The sequence below is a fragment of the Pyricularia oryzae genome, chromosome 2 (genome assembly GCF_000002495.2).
Source record: "Pyricularia oryzae 70-15 chromosome 2, whole genome shotgun sequence".
Classification (NCBI taxonomy): domain Eukaryota; kingdom Fungi; phylum Ascomycota; class Sordariomycetes; order Magnaporthales; family Pyriculariaceae; genus Pyricularia; species Pyricularia oryzae.
This window is the reverse complement of record NC_017850.1, coordinates 7,210,917-7,234,168: the sequence shown is the minus strand read 5'-3', so window position 1 is coordinate 7,234,168 and position 23,252 is coordinate 7,210,917. Positions and strand designations below refer to the sequence as shown.

The following is a 23,252-nucleotide window of genomic DNA, read 5'->3' as shown; positions in this document are numbered from 1 at the left end:
GGTTCTTTGAATCTTTTTTATTTTGTTTTATTTTCTTCCCCCTATCAATATGTGCAAAGATATACCATGGCATGGCGTAGTGAATGACATAGGCGGAGGCAAATTTGCAGGGCCTGGAACTATCACAACTATATCGACTCATTGTTATTTGTTTTATTCGCTAAGCTGCATGGGAGATGAAGGGAGAAAAAAAAAACTCAAGCTTGTCAAGATCGTTCGGTTTCCGCCGAGATTTGCAACCTGGCCTAGGAAGTAAGATATCACATCGACGCTTGTCTAGATCGTCAAATTTCACGCCAACAGATAGAAGCGGATGCATTCCGTTTCTCGTTGATTTTTATCTGTTTAGTGGCTGACTTGTTCACCGGCACGAGGGACTTCCGCCACCGGCGCCAGAACCCTGTGTCATCTTTTAGGGACCCCAGGTCCCTTTTTTTGCAAGCTATTTTGTCACGATCAAAAGTAGCTTGTTTGAACGGTTGTTTTCTCTCCCTCACTGTCTTTTTTTTTCATATTTTTTTTTATTCAAGTACTCCGTAGCTGATCTCCCCCATTTCTCTTGGCGGGGGACCCTGTTTTAGGCCCGCTGAACGAGGCTAACTTGTACAGTAGGACAAACATGCACGAGCCTTTCTTTGGTGTTTTTGTGCACGTCTACTTAACGCCCTTTTTAAACTGCTAGCCTTGCCTAGCACAGATCTGCAACGTGTCGGAGATGGAATATGTTGCGAAACCTAGCTAGGTATTAAGGTGTTTGTGGTGATGTTGTTTTTTGTATCTTCATATCTCTAGAGCTATTTGTTTCTTCCACCAAAAAGACGTAAGGGTCATGGGGTGGCTTTGTAAGACCCGAAAGACTTTTGTCACTGGCTTGCTTCTCGTGTTTTTTTTTCTGCTGCCTTGCGGTTTTAGACAAGTAGGTAGAATACAGTATCTAGGGGTCCTTTTGCTCCAGCAAGGCGTTGACGCACACGAACTCCCGATCTATATGGAAAAGCCACTACGCTATGGATCGTTGAAAGATGGTTGGTCAGATTCAAAAACGGCAAGATCAAAAACAATACCTACAGGCTATACCTACAAGGGCAACAAGAGGTATTTACAAAAGAAACAGCCTTCGGTACAAAATAGCAGATAAAAAAAAGGGGGGGTCACGGAGGCGGCAGCGCTTTTGCTTGGCGGGTTCTTTTTTAGCGGTGCTACCTTCGAACCGGCGACCCAGCCAAGGAAGTTCCTCCTACCGCTGCCTCACGGGGTTCGGGCGTTTAAAAAGCACCCGAGTCCTCCTTTTTCTTCGGTGTTTGAAAGCCGGGTATCCGGGATTTGCCCAAATGCTTTTTTACACGTGTTTTGCACTTGCACCTAAAAAAAAAAAATAGTTCGGGTGGTTTTTAGGGCACATCTTGGAGCATAAGTAAGTCATGTGGTTCAAAAGACCCTGGATTTCCTTTTGGGCGGCAAGCCACAAGTAGAAGAGAAGGGAACAGGTGGCTGTTAGGGGAACCATTTGTGCTCTTTAGTGCCTGATTCTACTCCACCACAGTACAGGGTGTCACTTGGGAACTCAGAGGTCCAGGCTCCTTGGGAGTGTACTTAAGAGTCGGAAAGTACCAGGAGCAAAGCAGACAAGAAGCAATATTGCGGTGATAGGAAGCGGGCGCCATAGGTAGTTATGGGTCACCTATGGCTGAGAACAGCACAGTTTGGGTGGCGTATCGGCCGGGTTCATTATGTCAGACGCAAATGGACTCAGGAAAGGGTTCACGGGATAGGTTAAGGACAAGGGGGTGGGCTCTTCTGTGGTTGCCATGGATTGTACTGTACGTACAGTACCAAAAGAGCTCGCAGGAAGCCGTGGGACGGGCAAGGACTAGGCAACCGGGGTGATGTAAAGTGGCTGACAGGCTGTCAAACCAACCCGAGGCAGGCCAAAGGAACAGAGAGCCACGGAAAGGACAGAAAGGAAGAAGCAACACCGAATGCCGCAACGGTCCGTGCTTTCCCTCCCGCTGATATGGATGAGGATGAGGCGGCTTGCTTGCTTGCTTGCAGGTCGGGCAAGGCGGGATAAGAGCCGCCTAAGCTATTATGTGCAAGGTGCTGTGATGAAAGAAAGAGGGCGGCCCAACCGGACGGCAATATACAGTCCTGCCATGGGAGCACACTTTTGGTGTTGTGCATGAGATATTTTATTTGACCCGTCATATAGCTTTGTCGAAAGCAGCTGGGTGAGTGGCGAATGAAAACCCCTTGCATAGGTACCGTGCTCTGGTCTTGGTAGATCTTGGCGCAACCCCAGCATTCCGTGGGCGCCTTCTATCCATGCCATGCCATGCAAGATGAATCGGTGTTAACTGGACACACGACCCAAAAAGCTTGCATGTTTGGTTGGTCAAGGCCCACGTTTCTGCCAGTCACGTTTTTAACAGAGAAGACAGGCGTTTTACCTTCTTGGCCATGAACCGTCAACTTACACTTGTCAGTTATGCAACCATCCGGGGTAAAGAGAAACATTAAGGTTTGCGATTCAATCGCCTGCCCTGGGGCTGTTGAGATCTATTTGCAGGCAATATCCCATCTTGATTTTTTTTTGTCTGTGCCATCTGGCTTATCGATCAAGCTTGCCTAGGTCTATCCCTGGGAGTTGTCATGTTGCACAAGCCACAACATGTTCTGGTCTGGTCGGATAGTAGTTGCTCGGGTAGATAGGAGACAAGATTAAACACTAGAACTAAAAAAAAAGCAAGCCACATGTGAAGATATTATAGAAGACTCGACTGGTGACAATAACGACAAATTGATAGTGAGGTTTTGAGAATCTCTGTGTATTTGATGAGAAAAAAAAATGAGAAAAAAAGAGGAGAAAAAAGCGACGGCGCGGAGATGTATTATCCAGTGAATTACAAAGGCTGACATGATAAAACCAGTTAGATCCGATCGAGTCGTACTTGCACAAACAATGCCCGAAAGACCACCACTGTTTCGCAACAAACCCTTGCCTCCGTGGGTTAAACAACATTTAAGACAGTCGGTGCCTACCTTACCTTGCTTACCTTGGTAGGTAGGTAGGTAAGTAAGTCCGTAGTAAGTACCTACCTAGGCAAGGTAGGCAGCCATCACACACACCGGGAGGATGAGACGACAATGTGGAAAGAGTTTTCTCGTACGACAATGTTTCTTTTGCATACCTAAGTCGCCGATTGCACCAGGCTGGTTGGTCACCGAGATAAAAACTGCAGCTAGACGAACGTTGAAACCCAAACCACCAAGATAATGAATGACATGCATGTATCGCTTGACGTGTTATTTTTTTTTTTCTCCTCTCTTCAATCGAACCGGCCGGCAACTCGAAGTGGGCAATATTACGGCCTCGCCTGCATCGGGCAGGCTTGCCTCCGGTAGTGCAAGATAACCGTTTCCATACTATCCTAGTCGCCAAGGAAGCTCGGTCAGTAACCTGAGGTAGACATTGCTGCACACCTTGCTGTAGTCATGCCTTATGTAATGTATCTAATGTGAGATTAAACGCAACTAATCCCTACCTACCCACTAGGAACTGGAGGAAAAAAGGGAATTGCCTGCCGCGATTATCTGTTTGCCTAGGATCAAAAGCTCGCAAGGGTAAGCCCCCGGCCGGCCGATTGGACTGCTCAGGTGAATGAGTGAAGCGAACTCCGCGTCAGGGACCCACATGACTTCTGCGCTTGGCGTTCTCTATCGCTGACCAGGCAGCCCAGGGATGGCCCCATAACGAATGGTTTTCCGCCTTGGACCTTGGACGAGGCCAGGGGCGGGCTCTTTTTTTCGTGGTAGTCTGATCGAATCAATTCGTTTATCTCAACAAGCGGCGGAAACAGGTGGGGACTCAACCTCCGAGACCCACCACAACCAAGATCTAGGTTACTCAGTTCTGTTGTACCACGCATGTAGGTCGGCGGCTTGTTCGGGTCGGCTACAGAGAAAGCGAGAGAGGGAGCAAAATAGGAGCGATTTTCCAGGCCGTGAATGACTCTTTGAGCCTTCGGGCTCCGCCTCGGTACTCTCTCTACTCGCGTGGCCGTTTTTTATTATTATTATTATTTTTTATGAAAGCTGGGGCGGGTCGGGCTTATCACTCCGACAAGCTGGACGACTGTTCCGGATAAATGATGGGTCATAATGCCTGCCTTGTTCTCTTGTGCTCTCCTTCTACCCTTCTACAGTACTAGGTATCCATCTCGTCACTGATCTCTTGTTGGACTGGGCACATTCACTCACATTGCGAGCAAGTAAATCTGACTCCGAAACGGAGCCATATCGCCCAGCTCTCTGGGCACCCTTTTTTTTTTTTTTTTTTTTTTTTTAACTAAGGCAAGATACCTCCCCCATCGAGATCGATCAAGAGAGAGCGGTGAAAAAGATCTATTCATCTACCAACCACAATTCCCCTTCAGCAGCTGTTTTTTTTTCACTGTTACAGTAAAAGCTGCACACCGGTAAACCCCACACAGTTTTTCTGCACTGGGACGGCATCCTTTGTGATGAGATGAACACCCACGCCCCTCCATCTCATCTCCGCCCTCGCCGACTTGGGCAAAGTAGCAGGTAATTATCGTGGGTAGGTAGCAGTACGTTAAAGGTTTTTTTTTTCTCATCCATGCCTGTAGCCACTGGCGCGCCGAGAGGGGGAGATCGCATCTTGTTTGAATCCAAACGGGCCTTTTTTAAACTCTGGGTCCTCACCCCATCCAGATCCCTGGGACGTCAGTGGCAGGTGCTGCTTCGCTTAACCAGATCTGCTGATATTTTGGCTGGTGCTAATCACAGATGCGTACCTAGACTTGCCGGTTGACCAGACCAAAGCGGACTCCTATTCGCTTAATGGAGTACAGATGACATGGCTTGTAAAGACGAGGTCCATATCTCGCTATGCATGCCCTTACGATTAGGCACGAACTACGTATGTACCTATACCTGTCTTCCCAAGGTAAGGAGTCGATTTGCCAATTTGGTTTGTGGGGGGGGGGGGGGGGGGGGTGAAATTTGCAACCAATGCGGTGGCTTTTGGTGTCAACACAGCAAATTTTATTAACAAATTGTCGGGTGTTTAAATAAACGGTACAACGATAAATGAGACCGCAAGATACACAGATTTGCTATCATCTGGCACGGGAGATCTTGAACTACGGAAGTTATGAATATAATACTCCGTAGGAGATCACTGCAACGCCCGTTGTCAACACTATCCGTAAATGACTATCCATCAGGGAAGCGCGTCAAGCCAAAACTTGACCGGTTACTAATAGTTGTTAGAAGCAATGGTACGATTTCTTCTCTTAGGGGGTTATCCTGGCCTTTGCTCATAACAAAGCAAGCAAATTAGCACCAACCAAAAAAAAAAAAAAAAAAAAAAAAAAAAAAAAAAAAAACGGGCGCATCTCCAGCCAACGAGCATTTGACAAAAACGCCTTCTTTTTGCAACTTTCCCGGTGCGAGGTGCTTTCCTAAATCTGTAATGGCGCCGGCGTTCCTCCCCTCGTGCTTTGCTTTCCTCTCCTGGCTACCCTACCCCCCTCCTTTTCTGCGCTCCACCAACCTAGTCTCCAATTGTTCATTTCATCACTCTTGTTTGGATCCGTTCGCTTGTCCTGCCACCTTGGCGAGATCGGAACGCCGTTTTTTTTTCTGCTGTATGCCCCGCGCTAGCACACTAAACCCTCTGGGTATTGAGCTTCTACTGCCATTTTTATTCTTACGTCACTTAATTTAGCGTGTTTGCTGTAATACGTGGTTGGGCGGTAATGGTTGATAGTCATGTGCTCTCTGCCGACGAAAACAAACGTTTACTGGGTAGTGGTACAGAATCCCGCTCAAGCACCCTGCTCAACTAAAGCACCCCTGATCTTTGTCACAATACTTCGTAACTTGACAAGCTTGACAAGATCCATATACAACTATAGACGAATGACGACCTTGAGCATGGCCACGTCGATCCCTTGCTGCAAAAGTCGCCACAGTCCTCTACCCTTCGCGATGATAGCCGACACTACCGTACACTGTCTTTTTTACTCGCTCACTTCTAGCATACAGTACAATACATACCATCACGATGCCAGGGGAAGAACGCCCAGATCTTGCCCTTTTGCCGAGCAAGCCAAACAGGCTACCAACCAGGGTTGCAGATAATTTACGGGACACACACTTGCTCTAAACAAGGCTTGCGTCCGGTGTGGCCCATCTGACAGTCCCTACCCTCCATGTGTCGATTCCCTCCGCTTACTCCGCATGTAACCATCGATATATGTTTGATGTCGCGATATTCCCATGGACCTCCCACCCCCTCACCCCCCTTTACACATTTGATCCCTGCATACCATAGATATACAGTCACGCTGGACTCAGTGGCATGCGTCTACCCTTATCCTGTACCCTTATACGTTCTCTAATCTCACCCCTCTCGAGTCGATCCTGATTTCTCTGGCCATTTATTTCAATAAAATTACTCACCATATCAACACGGCTGGGGGGCGAAATACTTCTCGCCTCCTTGGTGGTGACTGGTCAAAAGGATCCAGACCAAAAGGTGAAAGGGTTTGGTCCCGAGCTAGATCGGAAATCAAGAGATCCGATGGATACCACGCCCCTCTTTTCCTTGGCCCCAGATCTCTATGTTTGATCTGGAAAGAGCAGCGGGAGTCGGGGAGTCGGAGCATCGGTCCGGGGATGCTGTTTTCTCCTGGCCCGTTGGAGCCATTTTGTACGCCGGCGGACTTCTCAGACACGGAGCCCATGGAAGGTTGATCTTTTTTTTTGCATTCTCTTTCCCACTCGGGCCAGCAGTTCGTAGCGTATCTGCTTTTTCCAAAACGCACATTTTCCCAAGTTCAGCTAGGCTCGACAGCCATTGGTCCCCTATCTTCTCCACGTACAAACAAACTACGGATACTGTAACTAGACCAGGTACATTGACCCTTTGCGTGGCCAGAGCTCTGGCTAAGCAAGCCGGGGAAGGTCCAGACGAACCTCTTGCTCCCCTTATCCGAGAAGAAGAAACCGCCGGTGAGGGTCTTCCCTGCCATAATGTAGGTAAATGTGACGACGGGCTGCCCAAGCAGGCGGGTGTCTCCATGCAGAACATGGATGCCGGTTCAGCCTCTTTGTTTTTTCTTTACTGATCCAGCCCTCGTCATCTCGTCATCTTGCTGATCGGGGTTTGGGGCGATGTAACCATGAGGCGTACAGTATACTACCTAATTACTTGCTGTACCTACTTAGGGGGAGGGGTTCGGAAAGCTGACCGCGCAAAACGCCACGTTGGGTTTTATGGCAATGATGAAAATTTCCAGATACGACTTTGTCCCGTTGGCAAGAAATGAATCTCAGAACCACCATATTCGTTCTTCTTTTCTTTCTTTCCCGCTCCGCTCACGTTCCACCAACCTTCTGGGTTCTTTGCCATGTCCTAGCCATTCAAGCCATGTTCCTCCCCGTACGGGGGGCCCGTAATTTCTGATCTCGCCAGGCTGGCAGGAACTATAGCAGATAGAAGCAAGGGAGCGACGAGAAAGAAACTACATGGCGCCCCCCCGGTAACCCCAGTATATAATCAAAAAAAATACAATAAGCTTATCTAGGAGTTGGGCGGGCGACGAGTCAACCAAGAAGCAAAATATACTCGCTAAATACTCCCCAAGTGCCGAAGGTGCGGACCACGACACTGATACTGCCCACTACACGTATTCCACCCTATATATATTGGCTATAGGCTTAGAACATTGGAATGTACTTGGCTTCTTAATGGTTCAATGTTCAAATGGTTCAGTGTTTAAACCATCTCCTCCCCCTTCGTCGGTTACCCGGCTTCCGGCTGACCGCTTTTGGTGCCTATGCTCCGGGCTGATGCCATGATTTTGCTTCTTACTTGGTCTTGATACCCGCCTACCTACTTTGTAGATCTCTTTTCTTTCCCCTCCCGGCCACTTTTGACGGTATCTCCGGTCTCAGATGAATATTGTTTATTTCCTTGATAGATCTCTATTATCTTCCTTTTTTATTTCCCTTTTTTTTCCTTTTCTCATTAGCCATGGCTTTTTTTTTCATTTCTGCCCAAGTGGCGGGCGAGAGAACAAAAAAACAAATCTGAGACCCTTGGAGGCTTTGTGATTTTTGCTTTGTTTGGTGGTTGGTACAAACCCATAAACCCTTTTGCTTCTTTAACCGGAAGCAACGGTGGAACTTACCTGGTAGGTTCTTTGCCAAGTAAAGCCTGTAGGTAGGGGTAAAGCAAGGGCAAGGCTTGCGAACATGGCAAGTATGGTTCAAGAGCAAAAGAACCTGGAGAAGCAATGTTTTTTGCGGTCAGAAACAGAACAAAAAAAGACAAAAAAGTGCGCGCAAAAGCAACTGGCTAGCACGTGGTTCCTCCACCAATCTTGAGCCACCAGCCTCTTTTTTTTTCGTCCCAGCATGGCTACAGTGTCTCTGAACTTTTTGTTCTTTTTATTTGTCCCTGGAGGGGTGTGTACCTTTTGCCTCTTACTATAACCTTTATTTTCACCACTAGTTTTAGTTCTTCGAGACAACGTAGAACCAATCCGGGGGGGTGTTCATCATGAACACCTGCCACCCCACTGGTTCATTTGCGAGACATCCCTGGGACTTGCGATGTTGGCCCATTTGATCCACAGTGGTGTTATAGGGTGTGTATTATCTCTGGCTGTGTGCATATGTAGGCGAGAGTGAAGTGTATGCATATACTCCGTATACGGATCAATAGCGTGATGTACAGTATAGTGAGGCAAACGTCAGCTCTGCACCTCCTTACATAGTCTCGGGAGCAAACAGCCTGAGAGACATGCATAGACTAAGCACGTCGATCTGACGAACCCTGGGCATTATAGAGCCATCGCATCTCAGATCAGTTGCTTTACCCGGGTAAACGCCCTCACCGCCATAATGGACAAAGGGCGGGTTCAGGGTACAGCCAGGACATGTATTCCTCAAAGGACCTTGATGGAGTAAAGTATCACAAGATTGTCTATCCTTCTGGAATGTAGTTGAATAGGATTCGGAAAAGACAGATGACTTTTCCAGATGAACTAAATCGCTGTATTCTGGTTTGTTCCTGAGACTGCCTATGGTTTTCACGTCATGACAGATGTGCACCGACACGTCCTCTATAGCCCCCACCCCGTTTTTACATACTAGCCCACTTGTCCTGTCAGATTATACGTATAAACCGCCCCATGTGATGTGTTGTTCTCTTGATGGCGTCAGCAAGACGCTGCTGCCCTCGCCGTAGTAAAATGCTCCACGCTATGACGACTGCGGGCCACCGCAGCCGCCCCTGAAGTTGCCGAGCAGCTTTTCGAACCCAAAGACGTCGATGCCCTTGAACCCCTTGCCAGCGCACTCCTTCTCGCCGATGGCGATGATGGCCTTGACAAGGTCGTGGTTGATTTCTGGCCCAACGACGCTGTCCTTTTCGTACTTGGGGTGGGCGGCGACAAAGTCCCTGATCCAGCGGGCGGCGGTGGACAGCTCGCCCGAGGCGCGGCGGCGGATGAGGTCAAGGTAGGTGGCCAGGTGGCAACGCGTCTCGACGTCGACGTTGACCGAGTCCAGGTAGCTCTCGACGATGGGGATCAGGCCGGGGAAGTGGTCGTCGTCGTTGGCGTCGTCGTGGTCATCGTGGGTGCTGCCCGCCGCGGCAGTCGTGCCGTTGATGATCTCGTTGATGGTCATGAGGCGGTATTCGTCGTCCACGGGGCCGACGGGCGTCGGGCTGCGGCTGAAGGGCGTGGCGGTGCCCGAGGCGCTACCGCCGCCACGGGGGCTGCGGGTCGGGAACAGGTTCCTCCTGAACCAGAACTTCTTCTCCAGGACGGCGTCGCGGGCGTGGGCCGTCTCCATGTTCTCGTCGACGCGCTGGATGGGGATGTAAAAGTTGAGGTTGAAGGAAAGGATGGCGCGGGTGACGAGGACGATGAAGACGGAGAAGGCAGCGTTCTCAAAGTCGGTCACCTGGATCTCCATGGGGCGGAACTCTACCCGCCAGCCGATGTTGTTGTCGGCGGGCGGCGGCTTGAAGCGCATGTGCTGCCAGTTGGTCGACTGGAGGTTCTCAAAGTGGTCCGTCTTTTCGAGGTCCAACCGCTCGAGGTCCTCGGCGAAGATGACGATTGGGTCGCGGATGAAGAGGTGGGCAAAATGCGTCGCCAGGAGATCGTCCATTCCCCCCTCGACGAGCTTCGCCTTGATATCCTCGTCGATGACGAGGTTGGGGTCCATGTATTCTGGACGGAGGCGGTGGTCCGTTGAGATGTAGGTTGAGTTGGATGCATAGCGGGACTTGGGTATCCTCCATCTGTCGTTCTTCAGGGGCTAGAGCAAGTGTACTCTGTTAGTAAAATCTAGTGACATAATGATGCATTTTGGCATGTTATGATGCTGCTACTTACCTCCTCGCCCATCTCCTCCTTGGTACGGCAATCGACGGCGCGGCTGATTTGATTCCAGCGCACATCCGTGTCGGCCAAAAATCCCTTGTAGATAGGTGTGGCGGCCGTCAGGGCCAGAAGTATAGGGCCCAGCGGACTCAGCTGGTCGTACATGGTCCTGCCCTCGATGATGTTCTTGGCCTGAAAAGTGATTTGCAGGCAGCAGCTGCCCATGCCGAATGCCATGGCGTCCATGTGAATGAAGTTATCCGGAGCGGCACCGCCGCTCCGCACGTCCTCATCCTCTGGCCAGTTGTGCATATCGCGGTTGACCGTTGGGTCAGTCCACGGCCACGGAGTCTTCTCATCACGGAAGACGGGAACGTTGACCTGCACCTTCCGACCGCGGCGTGACCTGATGTTTGCCGCGAGGGTCGGGAAGCGAATGTGCGGGTTCGCTATCTCGTCCGGCACGAACTGGGACCGCAGCTTGGGACCGGATGGCGGATAGTATGGGTCAGTAAACTTCTCGGGGCATCCGATGCGAGGGTATGTGGTGAGCGTAATGGGGTATTCATCGGCCCGCATGTGCTGCTTCGCAATAGTCCGCCTCAGCTTCATGTTAGGCTCTACATCCAGGAGCTCCTTGAAGCCGATGCCCCAGGGCTTTCCAGGAGTAGCCTCGAGCATGAATCTCCCGAATTCGGGGTGGAACACTGGTAAAGGCTCCTCGCTCTCTCTGCAGCAGTTTTCCGTCAGTGAGATTGTCGCATTGTGTAAATGCCGACAAATAGTAAAATCGGACGGCCAACTTACTCAGTGGCACTCGTGTCCTGGAGAGCAGGAACACAACCTCCCTTAGCCGACAAGTCTGGAGATGCGGCCAAGGCTTCAAGGATCTCGGCTTGTCTCAATGACAGCTTTACGTTTGGGTCATCTTGGTCAAAGACCACGACGAGGTATTCAACCTGCAGCCAGGTTGTCAGTCCAGTGCCATGATGGACCTATGAGGTCGCACCAGTCTTCGCTGGGGCTCATACCTCATCACCCCAGAGCAAAGCATCTCGCTCCTTGTGCTTTGCCTTGTTCCATATTTCCAAAAGTTGCTAGATTATTGCAGGTTGATTAGCAAGGCATACTTCATGCGGTCATGATCAGGAATGTGCGATCAAGATCTCCTACCTTGATACCCCATTCGCGCACTTGATGAGCATGCTTTTTGGCTTCTGGCCACTCCAGAGCCGTTCCAAGCGCACTTGATAAATAAACAAATCTTGTAAGCGGATATTTTTTCCCAAGTTTTTGGTTGCCGTTGCTTTCGTTCACCCCTTTCTGGTCTTTTACATTTGGACTGCATGTCCAGGAAAGTGCCAGCGTTGTTCTGCTGTGTGTAAAATTGATAACGACACATGAAGTAGGAATTCGCTATGAGACGCAATCACCTACAGCAATCCCATGATGGGCGGCCCGATATGATCCGGGGCCGATGGTTTCCGAGATCGGGGCTCCGTGCACGGCCTTAGCCTCCGGGAGGTTCCGTTCGGATGACCCCGCGAATGATTAATATGAAATTCGAAATTCGCAAAATTAACCAATTGGTCTTGTCGCAATGATATAGCTGTTTTGGACGATGGCGTGATTTGATCAATGTATGATCTTTCAGATTGTGGTCTGCTCAAGCTATAACAATGATGCTTTTTCCCGAGGTTGCTATTACCTTCAACAGCCGAGTTTTTCGTTGATGGCCGAAGTTGCGACAATTCCTGTCCAGTCGATTCGCGTACAACCGGGGGCCGGGAAAAAAACAATAAAAAATTAAAACACCCCCACGTTCCTCGGATGCTGTCCCACGTTTCTTTTCTCTTAGGCGACCCTTGATCAAAGAAGCATCAAATCAAAGGCTTGCTGGAATCGGTTGTCGGTTCGAGGTTCAAGTCGTCATCGCTGCACGCAATCGTGCTGTCGCGCTTTACTGGTCGAGCACTCCCAGGAACTGGCAGATGGCGCAAAGTGTAGTGTGAACCAGGGGGGATTGGAAGTGGGATTGAAAGTTGCATCCAACAATGACGATGAAGAATGAAACGCGCGCGCGCCCCTCTCACAAAGTCAAGTCAACAAAAATAATGCCTTTCACCTGCACGCTGATCAGAGGTTGTAAGCTTTGTAGCATTTTTTCCCTTTTCGAGACGTATTTTAATGCCCTCCCGTCGCATCCCGTAGTATGACATTTCGACTCATGTAGGCCTGTAGTGGGGCCATTGCTTTCCAAGCGCGACCTTGCTTAGAAATCGTCAGCATAAATTGATTTGTCCGTCCATCCGGCATCTCGGTGCATCTAGCTAGTCTGAAGCTCCATTACCAAAACATATCGGTCCGAACCGTAAGGAAGGGCCTATCGTCCTGATTGATGAATTTTATTCGATGTCAGTGTTGACCCTCATGTGACTACACTATGATGCCGTTAACGTCTTGGCTTTGAACACTTGTTGTGCACAATCGGTTGTCACTGTTGGGCGTAAAAATCCCGAAGTTCTAGAAGCCGTCAATACCCACATCATAGAACATCCTGCCTACCTACCTTATCTTGCCTAAACACGACCTGAGTGGCTCCTCCCAAGGTAGCAGATACGGAGAAAACATTAGTCTGCGATATTTTGTTGCTGATTAGGTAAGGATACAAAAAAAAAATGCCAGGATGATAGCTTGTGGGAGGTAGGTACCTACCTAGGTATGCAAGAACTTGATGCCTGAGGCTTGAGATGGCACGTGACCGGCAACTTCTCTTCATGCATGCACCAACAGCTCCATAGCTCCACTGACGGCCGGCTCATTAACGGAGCAACGCGCGACGTGACGCGCGAAGGCTTGATTGAGTGAGCGGCCGAGAATTTACGACTGCTAGCTCCCTCCGAAACCGAAAAGCACCGCCAAAGCCTTCAAATAAAAATCTCCCACCTCGACGTCGCGTCAGCGATTTTCATCAGCCAGCCTCCGTTTCCACCATCGAAGATCATCGAAGCAACCGCGCAAACTGCGCGAGGCGTTGTCGTCATGGCGGAAATTAAGATTGACGGCAAGCTCTTCCAGGAGCGGGCGTCGCATTTCGTCAATGCCTGGAAGGCCGACAAACGTTCGGGCGACGCGCTGTTTGGCGGTGCCTCATCAATCGTTGTCATGATGGGCAAGGTCGAAGAGACGCCTGAATACCACAAGAACAATGCTATGCACGTACGTCGCATCAAAAGGTTCACCTCAATGCGAATAGCAGCTCGTTGCTGCGATGATATGCGCTGGTCTCGCATGCTAACAGGTCTCGACTCCGCAGTTCTGGTTGCTCGGCTACGAATTCCCTACCACTTTAATGCTATTCACAGTTGATACCCTTTACATTCTTACCACGGCAAAGAAAGGTGCGCTCGTCTCGATTGCGCAATAAAATCATCGGCCTTTTGATGTGTTTACCTGCTAACACCCCATCTAGCCAAGCATCTTGATCAAATCAAGGGAGGTCGATACCCAGTCGAAGTCCTCGTGAGGGGCAAAGACGCAGCGGAAAACGAGAAGGCATTTGTCAAAATTGCCGAACATATCAAAGAGGCTGGCGTGAGTGATCCATCTCCTACGTAATTAGGCTACACTTTGCGGCATCAAGCTAATCTGGTTGACAAATTTCAGAACAAGGTCGGCGTACTCACAAAAGATGCGTCCAAAGGCCCATTCGTGGAGGAGTGGAAAAAGGTCTACACAGAGCATTGCAAGGATGTCGAGGAGGTCGACATCGCGCAGGCGCTATCTTCGGCTGCCTTCTCGACCAAGGACGAAGCCGAGCTCAGGGCCATGAGGACGGCCTCAAAAGCATGCGTCGCTCTGATGCACCCCTACTTCCTGGACGAGATGTCGGACATTCTCGATCAGGAGAAGAAGGTTAAGCACAGTGTTCTTGCCGAGAAGGTCGAGAAGAAGCTTGATGATGACAAGTTTTGGAAGACGGTCACCCTGCCGAATAAGCAGAAGTTACCGAGCGATTTCGACCCGGAGCAGCTAGACTGGATCCTGGGCCCCAATGTCCAAAGTGGCGGTAAATATGATCTCAGGTGGCAGACTGAGGCAAACAACGACAACTTGCACCCTGGTATCATCGTCTCGGCGTTGGGCCTGAGGTACAAGTCATACTGCTCGTCCGTCGCTCGGACGTTCTTGGTTGACCCCAACAAGTCACAGGAGTCCAACTACAAAATTCTGCACGGCGCACACCAGTTGATTCTCAAAGAGGTTCGGGATGGCGCTGTGGTCAAAGACGTCTACCAGAAGGCGCTTGCCTACGTCAAAAGCAAAAAGCCTGAGCTGGAGAAGCACTTCCTCAAGAACGTTGGCTGTGGTATCGGACTCGAGCACCGCGACCCTACCATGATCCTGAACGCCAAGAACACCCGCGCCCTCAAGGATGGAATGACGCTCTGCATTATGACCGGACTTCAAGATATTGAGAATCCTAACCCACAGGATAAGAACAGCAAGGTCTACTCCCTCGTAATCATGGACACCGTCCGTGTCACCGCATCTGAGCCTGTCGTCTTCACGGGCGATGCGCCTTGTGACGCAGATGCTAGTTCGTTCTTCTTCAAGGACGAGGAGACGGCCCAGCCAGCGCCCAAGAAGGAGAAAAAGGAGTCACGTGTTGGGGCGGTCGCCACCAAGAACATCACCAGCACGCGCCTCAGGTCAGAGCGTAGTACGCAAGTTGACGAGGACGCTGAGAAGAGGCGTCGGGAGCATCAAAAGGAGTTAGCGGCCAAGAAGCAGAAGGAGGGTCTTGCAAGGTTTGCCGAGTCGACCAACGACCAAAATGGCACCGAGGTCAAGAAGTTCAAGCGCTTCGAGTCATACAAGCGAGACAACCAGCTTCCACCCAAGGTCAAGGATCTTGCCGTCATAGTTGACCAGAAGAACGCTACCGTTATCGTTCCCATTATGGGTCGTCCGGTGCCCTTCCACATCAACACAATCAAAAATGCCAGCAAGAGTGACGAGGGCGAGTTTTCATTTCTGCGCATCAACTTCCTGTCGCCCGGCCAAGGTGTCGGTAGGAAGGATGACCAACCGTTTGAGGATGCCACCGCCCACTTCGTGAGGAGTTTGACTTTCAAATCCTTGGATGGCGATCGCTACACCGAGATTGCGAACCAGATAGCCAACATGAAGAAGGAGTCTGCCAAGAAGGAGCAAGAGAAGAAGGACATGGAGGATGTTGTGGAGCAGGAGAAGCTCGTTGAAATCAGGAGTAAGTCATGTGCCGGAAGTATAGACATCGTGCGCTCAACTAACAAAACGTCTTCTCTAGACCGACGCCCTGCGGTGCTTGATAATGTCTTCATCCGTCCGGCAATGGAAGGCAAACGCGTACCAGGCAAGGTGGAGATACACCAAAACGGTATCCGCTACCAGTCGCCATTGGCAGCACAGCAGAGGGTGGACGTGCTCTTCTCCAACGTCCGCCACCTATTCTTCCAGCCTTGCCAGCACGAACTTATTGTTATCATCCACCTCCACTTGAAGGATCCCATCTTGATAGGAAACAAGAAGAAGACAAAGGATATTCAGTTCTACCGCGAGGCGACAGATATTCAGTTTGACGAGACGGGCAACCGCAAGCGAAAGTACCGTTACGGAGACGAAGACGAGTTTGAGGCAGAGCAGGAGGAGCGCCGTCGCCGTGCTGAACTCGATAGGCTCTTCAAGAGCTTCGCAGAAAAGATCGCAGACGCTGGAAAGTCTGAGAACCTCGAGGTGGACATGCCACTCCGCGAGCTGGGCTTCAACGGTGTGCCCTTCAGGAGCAACGTTTACATTCAGCCCACTACTGAGTGCTTGATTCAGATCACTGAACCTCCGTTCCTTGTTGTCACATTGGACGACATTGAAATTGCGCATCTCGAACGTGTTCAGTTCGGACTGAAGAACTTTGATCTTGTTTTCGTCTTCAAGGATTTCACTCGGCCACCGGTGCACATCAACACCATCCCAGTTGAGTCGCTGGAAGATGTCAAGGAGTACCTGAACCAGTCCGACATTGCATACAGCGAGGGACCACTGAACCTGAACTGGCCCACCATCATGAAGACAGTGACAGCGGACACGCACGAGTTCTTCGAGGGTGGTGGTTGGTCGTTCCTCCAGGCCGACTCGGACGACGAGGGTGACGGAGAAGAGGAGGAGGAGAGCGCCTTCGAGGTCTCTGAGTCGGAGCTTGAGGAGGCATCCGAGTCGAGCGAGGAGGACTCGGAGTTTGACAGCAACGCGTCGGACGAGGCGAGCGACGAGGATGCCAGTGAAGAGGAGGAGGGCGAGGATTGGGACGAGCTCGAGCGAAAAGCCAAGCGCAAGGATCGGGAGAGCGCCCTCGACGACGAGGAGGAAGAGCGTGGAAACAGCAAGAAGAAGCAACGTAAGCGCTGAGGCTTTGTAATGAGCCCACAGCCTGATAATTTCAAGCGGACCCGGGTCTCGCTGGCTCCCGGGAGTGCTGGGGAAGTCTGAGGCAAGAAAAAAGCAAGGGGTTCATTTTACCTTGGGATGCATGCGAGCACACATTTATATGGCTGCTTTCCATTGGTATTCTTGTAGTAACAGATGATATTTTATTCACGACAAGGCCGAAAAAAAAATAATCCATACCTTTCTTTTGGTCTTGCGGTCTTCCTTTGTCTCTTTTCTTTTCTTTTCTGATCTTCTTCACGTCTGGAGCTGGCCCGAATTGATCCAGGGCTGGTGGAGAGCCAACACCCAGGTATTACCATTACCAGTAGCGCAGGACTCACAATCAAACTCGAGTCTCCCAAAACTGATTTTTGTCCTCGTTCTTGACGAAAGAATTTATCTTGGATAACGAACACTACCTAGGGACGTAACAATGCTATCAAGGAATTCAACAGCGGACTGTATCCCGCATAATGGATAATCAATAAAATGTATGCCACAGCCTAGCCTCGTGGACCAAAGACATCATCGAGGTCGCAACCTATTCTCCAGCGCTTCTTTTTGTCTTGGAACAAGCCCTTCCACGCTCCTGAGCGAGCTACTCATTCAACCCATCAGCTTCACATCCAAACGGAAAACGGTCAGACTGAGTTCCACCCCCGCGACCCCGCCAGCCGGGCGGGCGGCATGGGTGAGAGCTGGACCCCATCTCGGTGCGCACCGTCGACCGCCCTGATTCCAGTATCGCTCGCGACCCCAAGCTGCCACCGCCGAATATGCTGCCACTTGCGTGGTTGTTGTTGAACATCGTAGGGCGGAGGCGAACGATTGTCGGTAGCAGGACGGGCCCCCGCCCCTCGTCCTGCCTCGAGATCCCGGGCTGGCCGCGGCGGGCGTGACCAGGGCTGCCACGTCAGGGCCTGCTGCTTTTGGGAGGGGTCTTTGTGTCGGCGTCGCCGCCAGGTTTTGGTCTTGGGATTGTACAGCGCATTGACGGTGGCGGCAATGGCTGCGACGATGGTTACCAGCAGCGACACCACCAGGAGGATCATGGTGGCCGCGTAGGGCCCGTCGCTCTACGACATGATCTGCGTGGGGTTGGGAGGAGTCGGGTGTACTGGAAGGGCTTGCTGTGGGTCTGTTTTGTCGGGTGATTAGTGTCCGTTGTATGTTGTAGGAGGGTGGTTTTGGTAAGCCCTACCGGTTTTCGTCCTCCGGTGAGACCCTTCTTCCGTATTGCAAATGGACAGGCAGACTGATGTTCTGATGTTGAGCGAGCTTCAATGGAGGCAGTCAGGAGTCTGAGGATAACGGCGAGCTTGCGTTGGTGGTGTCAAGTTTCCGCGTGAGGTGGCTAGACTGCTGGTTTGCCTTTGTGCAAGGTTTGCTCGCTATCAACAAGCGAGTAGAATGAATACGCATGGCATCTTGTCTTGAATGAGTTGAATATTCGATGCGTCCCTGGATGGGTATATTGTCTTAGGTATAGGGAGGTAGAGCGCTTCCTGCCTGGGATAGTACAAAGAGAAAAGAAGGCAGTTTGCTTCCCTTTCTGTATTTTGCAAGTGACATGCTTGCTGTTCTACTCACAAGGAAGGCATGATCTGAGCGATAAACAGGTATAATTGGTAGGCACCTGCCCTAGGTACTTCCCTTTCTTTTCCCCGTTACAAGCGGGCATTATCATTTTAAAACGCACTGGAAGTTTTGCCCCTGAGTTGTGCGATTCACTAACCTCGCGGTGCTTTTTCGTGGATTAAAAAGAGATTTTGGGTGCCCATCTAGTATGCCAAAGAACAAATATGCCGAATTTGGAAGTACCCTGCAGTAAGATCAGAATTTGCGGCTATGCCGATGTCTCTTCCTTTTCCAACGTCGAAATTTGGTAAACAGTCAGTATGCAGCAACCGCCGCACAAGATCTAACGAGAACAAAAGTAACACCAAAATGTCTATAAGATTGCTCAAAATAATTAACCGCCGCCGGCCTTCCCCTCGTCAATAACTTGCTTGAAGTACTTGTGCACCTAGGTACTTTTGCTTGAGGTACTTGTAACTAGCTGGTTTGGGGAATGATAAGATACCACCCCCATCTTGGGTATCATCCCACCGAAGTGCCCTATCCCACTGCGGTCAGCGGTACAGAAACCCCTGACAAACCAGCTACCTGTGTTTGTGCCTAGTATAATTGTATGCCAAGCGTATACTTTCGCCTATCTACACCTCCCTTGGGAGGGAGCCTCTGCTAGCTCCGCTTCACAAGGCCTCTGCGTGCATCATCACATCTTGAAATTCCTTTCAAAGTCTGCAATGCAGCCAGCCTAGAACCACCGCCAGTCTTAGCCAGCCAGCTGTTCGCTCCATATCGCCACGCGTCCGTATTTGTAAAAGAGAAAAAAACAAAGACCGTTGGCATCACGTCACTGGTCTCCTGGACTCCACGCACCCTGTTTAGATTAGCCATCTTCCTTCGGTCCTTTTGATGCTCTTGGGGTCTGGAACACTGAGGAATCTCAGAATGACACTCTGGCGGCTGACTCCTGCTACACCCTTAGGCGTGGTCACCCAATAGAACCAAAAGCAAGCCTTGCCAGTCCTGCAAACTTGACCCTGACACACATGCTCACCGCCTATCAGAACTCACCTCCCCCTTTTTTCGACGACCAACCAGCCATGCCTTCCAAATAACTCCCTGTATGCACAAGTACCCACACACACCCTCCAGCTGGAGAGGGCGCGCGCTTGAGCCCGCCCTATGGCTCAGTAACCCACCCTCCCGGCGGTAAATGCCCCTGAACTCGTCCCCCATCCCCCTCCATCTGCCACGACAAAAAGACGGCATGAAAAGGTGGGTGTGTAGGCTTGTGATTTACGCTAGGGCAAATCGTGGCCGTCTTGAAGAAGAGTCGGTGGCCAAAAGAGGGATCATCTTGCGACGGAAGAGCCCTCACACCACACTCGCCGGAACCAACGCCCGTTTTGCCAGTGGCGTCTGTCCAACCTTGTCCATTTGGACGGCCCAGTCCGCTTTTGTTATTCTTGTGCTATTCTTCGGCATTTGCTTCCTGCTTGACGCGCCGCAATGACAAATAGGAGGACATGTGAGGACTGGACATCAGAGCTGCCCTTGGCGCGCGGCTATGAAGCCTTTGCTCGCTATATTGAGGCTGGTTGTTCGGTAGTCCGTTCATAGTGTCATCAATAAGTAGCTAGATTACTGTGCAGGTGGGAAGGTTCTCATTTTGTGTAATTGCTTTGCAATTGCTTTTGCTCGTCATGATAGTCGTAGTGTTCCATGTCATAACCATAGACCCTCCTTGCCGGGAAGTAACCCCTGTGTCTACTCCGAAATATCCAAAAGCCCGCCCCGTTCCAATGCAATACAAGCCCAACGCTAAATCCAACATGGCCATATATACGATAGATGATAGATGATGTGAATCAATCTGATAGACGATGAAAAAATCAAGATTTCAGTAAATATCCATAGAAATCCAAAGTGTGAAAGGCGTAGTATCGCTATAATGATAATAAACGGGCTTAATCTTCAAATTCGCCCTCGGCATCCTCCTCACCGGCATTGCCACGCGCTGCAGCCAGTTTGTTTGCAGCAGCGGCCATAACTGCGATGTCAGTGGGCTTAAGCGGGTTGTTGAGAACCCACTGCGTGCCGCACTTGACGACGATGGCAACGTTCTCGTCCGATGCCCACTGGACCAACGTGGGGTCCGCCTCGCCTGTCGAAGGCACCGGAGGCTCTTCGCCCTTGCCGGCGGCCTCGAAATGCCGCGCTAGGTGCTCCATGCGAGAGTCCCAAGCGTCGACGCCTGTGAACTGGTCCTCGCAACTCTCGACGGGGCACGCCATAGATATCGGCAGCCGGCAGCGCTCCTTCTGAGCGGCCTGCTGCAGGTTCTTGACGTGCTTCTCCCAGCCGGCCAGCTGCTCACCGCCGCTTGCCTTGTCCGCGGATGACGCCTTCTTGCTGCCGCTGCTGCTTCCACTCTGCTGTTCACCTGCCACCTTTTGTTGCTCGCGAACTTCCTGCGGCATGTGCATCCTGCGGACGTGTTGCGTGAAGAGGTCCTTGCGGTTGAAAATGGCCCCGTTGGGCAAAGGGGGTCCGAAGCGTTGCAGACCCGGCGTCATGGATGAGGCAGCTGGTGCGATGGCGCAAGAGTTGCGGCCCCGCAGGCTGCCCACTCGGGGCGCATTTGCAGAAGGCGTTCTGTGGCTGCTGCTGCGGCCGGACGCGGGAGCCGCGCTGGCGGCGACTCCGTTATTGTCCGTGTGCGCGCATGTGTCCTGCGTGCATATCCAGTAGTGAAGCAGGAGGTGTTGCGACAAGACGTGTCGCTTCCATTCGTTCTTGCTTGGGAAGTTGGCGTCGCAGCCAGCAAAGGCAAAGATGCACACAAATGGCCGGGTGTGTTGCTTCTTGATGTGTGTTTGCAGTGCCGCCTCGCTCTTGAACGTCAAACTTTTGCACTCAGCGCATGTTATATCCTTGGTGGGCTTGGCGGGCTGGGGGCTGCTGGTCGTCCCACGAGAGGATATGGGTGGAGCCAAGTGCATTTTCGGAGTTGCCACTGCTGCTTGATGGTCTGACCGGCGCCGTTGTTGGGGGACGTTCGGAACGCTCAATCTCCGCCTCTTAGGCGAAGAGTCAATACCGACGGCATTCTCGGGCCTCTGCAATGCTGCTGACTTCTGCTTCCTCTTGGCGGAAGATGGTGTTGATGAGTTGCGCTTCTGCCTTGGGGCTTCCCGAGGCACAGGTATGGTATCTGGGTCAGGCTTGATCACACTGACGTCTAGTTCTGATCCCATCTCTTCATCCTGTGCGCTTGGTGACGGGTAGTAGTCCTCGCCATAGCTATTCATGGGCTGAACGGCGTCAGAGACCTGCAGCACGTTGGTCTCAAAGTCAAGTACCCTGGGCGCATTAGCGGCACTGACACCGTAGCCGGAAGATATATTGCTCTGAAGTATGTATGCCGAAGGAGGGAGGAGATGGTTGGGATGTCTGTACCCGTAATTGGGCGCATCGCTGTCGTCCATAAATCCAGCAGTCAAGTCATCGGCAGGGTTCACGGCGAAGGGGTTGGTGAAGGCTGGCATTGTTGGACAGTTTCCAAGATCAGTAGTATCTGTGGCCCACGAAGTAAAAGGCTGCTTGAGGGAGGCTGAAGTGAAATGCATGATCATGTCGATTCCTGACGGTGTCGGTGGACCTTCGTAGTGAAGTTCGCTCTCACCTGGTGGGCTGAGGAGGCTGCCGCACGAAGAGCTGTGTTCGTTGGTCGAGTACGGAGAAGCATAACTTGGCTGAGGTGTAGAGAGACCCGAGACTGAATGCGCTACAGAGCCAGTACGTGGGTTCTGGCAGTGTGTTTGCGGCAGTGGGGACGCGTTGAAAAAGGCGGTCTTTTGCGGATCGTCTAGATATCTCTGGACCTGCTGGGGCTGGACGGTCCAGTTGGGTGAGAATAGTGACGAGTTCTCGAGGGTAGGGTCGATATTGCTGGTGTTGTGTTGTTGCATGTTTTTGTTGCTGTTTCCCAAGTCTAGAGACGCTTCTGATGCGTCATCAAAGAAGGATTGCTGAGCAATAGAGCAGCGAGGGGCCAGGGTGGAGGACTCCCTGAATTGGTGTCGGCAGTAATCCATCTTGTCAGAATCAGCCGCAGCTGCCAGGGCAGAGGCGAAAGAGCAACTTTAATTGAATCTGTCAGAGGCAGGCCAGACTGAGGGTGGGTCTGGTATTGTATGGTCTGGTTTTGTCTAGCCAGAAGTGGGAGGGAGCCAACAAAGTTGGTGGTGGTGGAGGAGGGAAGCGATCAAAGAGATTTAGTATCCCAGCTCAGCCTTGCCGTTGTGGTTCCCGAGGGTGGTGATGTGATTAGTGTGCAACAAGTCAAGTAGATCTCTCCAAAAGAAACTTGACTTTCCGCCCAAAGGAATATTCCTGATGATCGATTTGTTCAAGAACGAAGGAACAAGATTTGGAGGGGGCAAAGAAGGGTACAAAAGGATCGATAAAGGCGTTGGCTTTTAGGAATTTGTCGTCTTACCAAGACGGATCAGGGCAGGGCAGGGCAGGGCAGGGCCAGGGCCAGGTGGGTTTAGAAATGACCAGGGAGGGGGGTGTGTGATATAATATTATGCCGTAGGATGGATTCTTGGGTCCAGTCAGGCCCGGCAGCTAGGTATGATCTCTGGATTTGGTAATTTTCCGGGCTAGGTTTAATAACGGACTGAGTACTTAGTTATTTGCGTGTGGAATAGGCGTTCTCTAAGCTTGTGCACGCAAGGAGCTTGTGGAGGCACCAGAAAGATGAAGCAGAAGAAGGCAATA

General features: G+C 51.1%; 5 protein-coding genes across 5 annotated transcripts; 1 reads left to right on the top strand and 4 right to left on the bottom strand.

Moving 5' to 3' along the window:
• Positions 1–6,000: 6,000 nt before the first annotated feature.
• Positions 6,001–7,058, bottom strand: MGG_15903 (uncharacterized protein; the record flags this gene model as incomplete). The annotated part of the gene is made up of 4 exons (XM_003715502.1): positions 6,001–6,058; positions 6,180–6,371; positions 6,487–6,831; positions 7,003–7,058. 4 exons carry the CDS (start codon positions 7,056–7,058, stop codon positions 6,001–6,003), a joined length of 651 nt encoding a protein of 216 aa, XP_003715550.1.
• Positions 7,059–8,981: 1,923 nt separating this feature from the next.
• Positions 8,982–12,579, bottom strand: MGG_07317 (glutamate-cysteine ligase). Its single transcript, XM_003715501.1, has 6 exons — positions 11,865–12,579; positions 11,601–11,673; positions 11,459–11,524; positions 11,235–11,386; positions 10,440–11,157; positions 8,982–10,362 (listed from the first exon to the last, which is right to left on the bottom strand). Exons 1-6 carry the CDS (start codon positions 11,873–11,875, stop codon positions 9,295–9,297), a joined length of 2,088 nt encoding a protein of 695 aa, XP_003715549.1. The 5' UTR covers positions 11,876–12,579; the 3' UTR covers positions 8,982–9,294.
• A 665-nt stretch (positions 12,580–13,244) lies between these two features.
• Positions 13,245–17,618, top strand: MGG_07316 (FACT complex subunit spt-16). The gene is made up of 5 exons (XM_003715500.1): positions 13,245–13,646; positions 13,744–13,828; positions 13,900–14,021; positions 14,094–15,699; positions 15,760–17,618. The coding sequence occupies exons 1-5, from the start codon at positions 13,470–13,472 to the stop codon at positions 16,872–16,874; spliced, it is 3,105 nt and encodes a 1,034-aa protein (XP_003715548.1). The 5' UTR covers positions 13,245–13,469; the 3' UTR covers positions 16,875–17,618.
• On the bottom strand, positions 17,253–20,075 carry MGG_15902 (uncharacterized protein). Its single transcript, XM_003715499.1, has 2 exons — positions 18,097–20,075; positions 17,253–18,033 (listed from the first exon to the last, which is right to left on the bottom strand). The coding sequence occupies exon 2, from the start codon at positions 17,945–17,947 to the stop codon at positions 17,537–17,539; it is 411 nt and encodes a 136-aa protein (XP_003715547.1). The 5' UTR covers positions 17,948–18,033; positions 18,097–20,075; the 3' UTR covers positions 17,253–17,536.
• Positions 20,025–22,892, bottom strand: MGG_15901 (uncharacterized protein). Its single transcript, XM_003715498.1, has one exon. It carries the CDS (start codon positions 22,562–22,564, stop codon positions 20,435–20,437), a length of 2,130 nt encoding a protein of 709 aa, XP_003715546.1. The 5' UTR covers positions 22,565–22,892; the 3' UTR covers positions 20,025–20,434.
• Between the last annotated feature and the right edge of the window lie 360 nt (positions 22,893–23,252).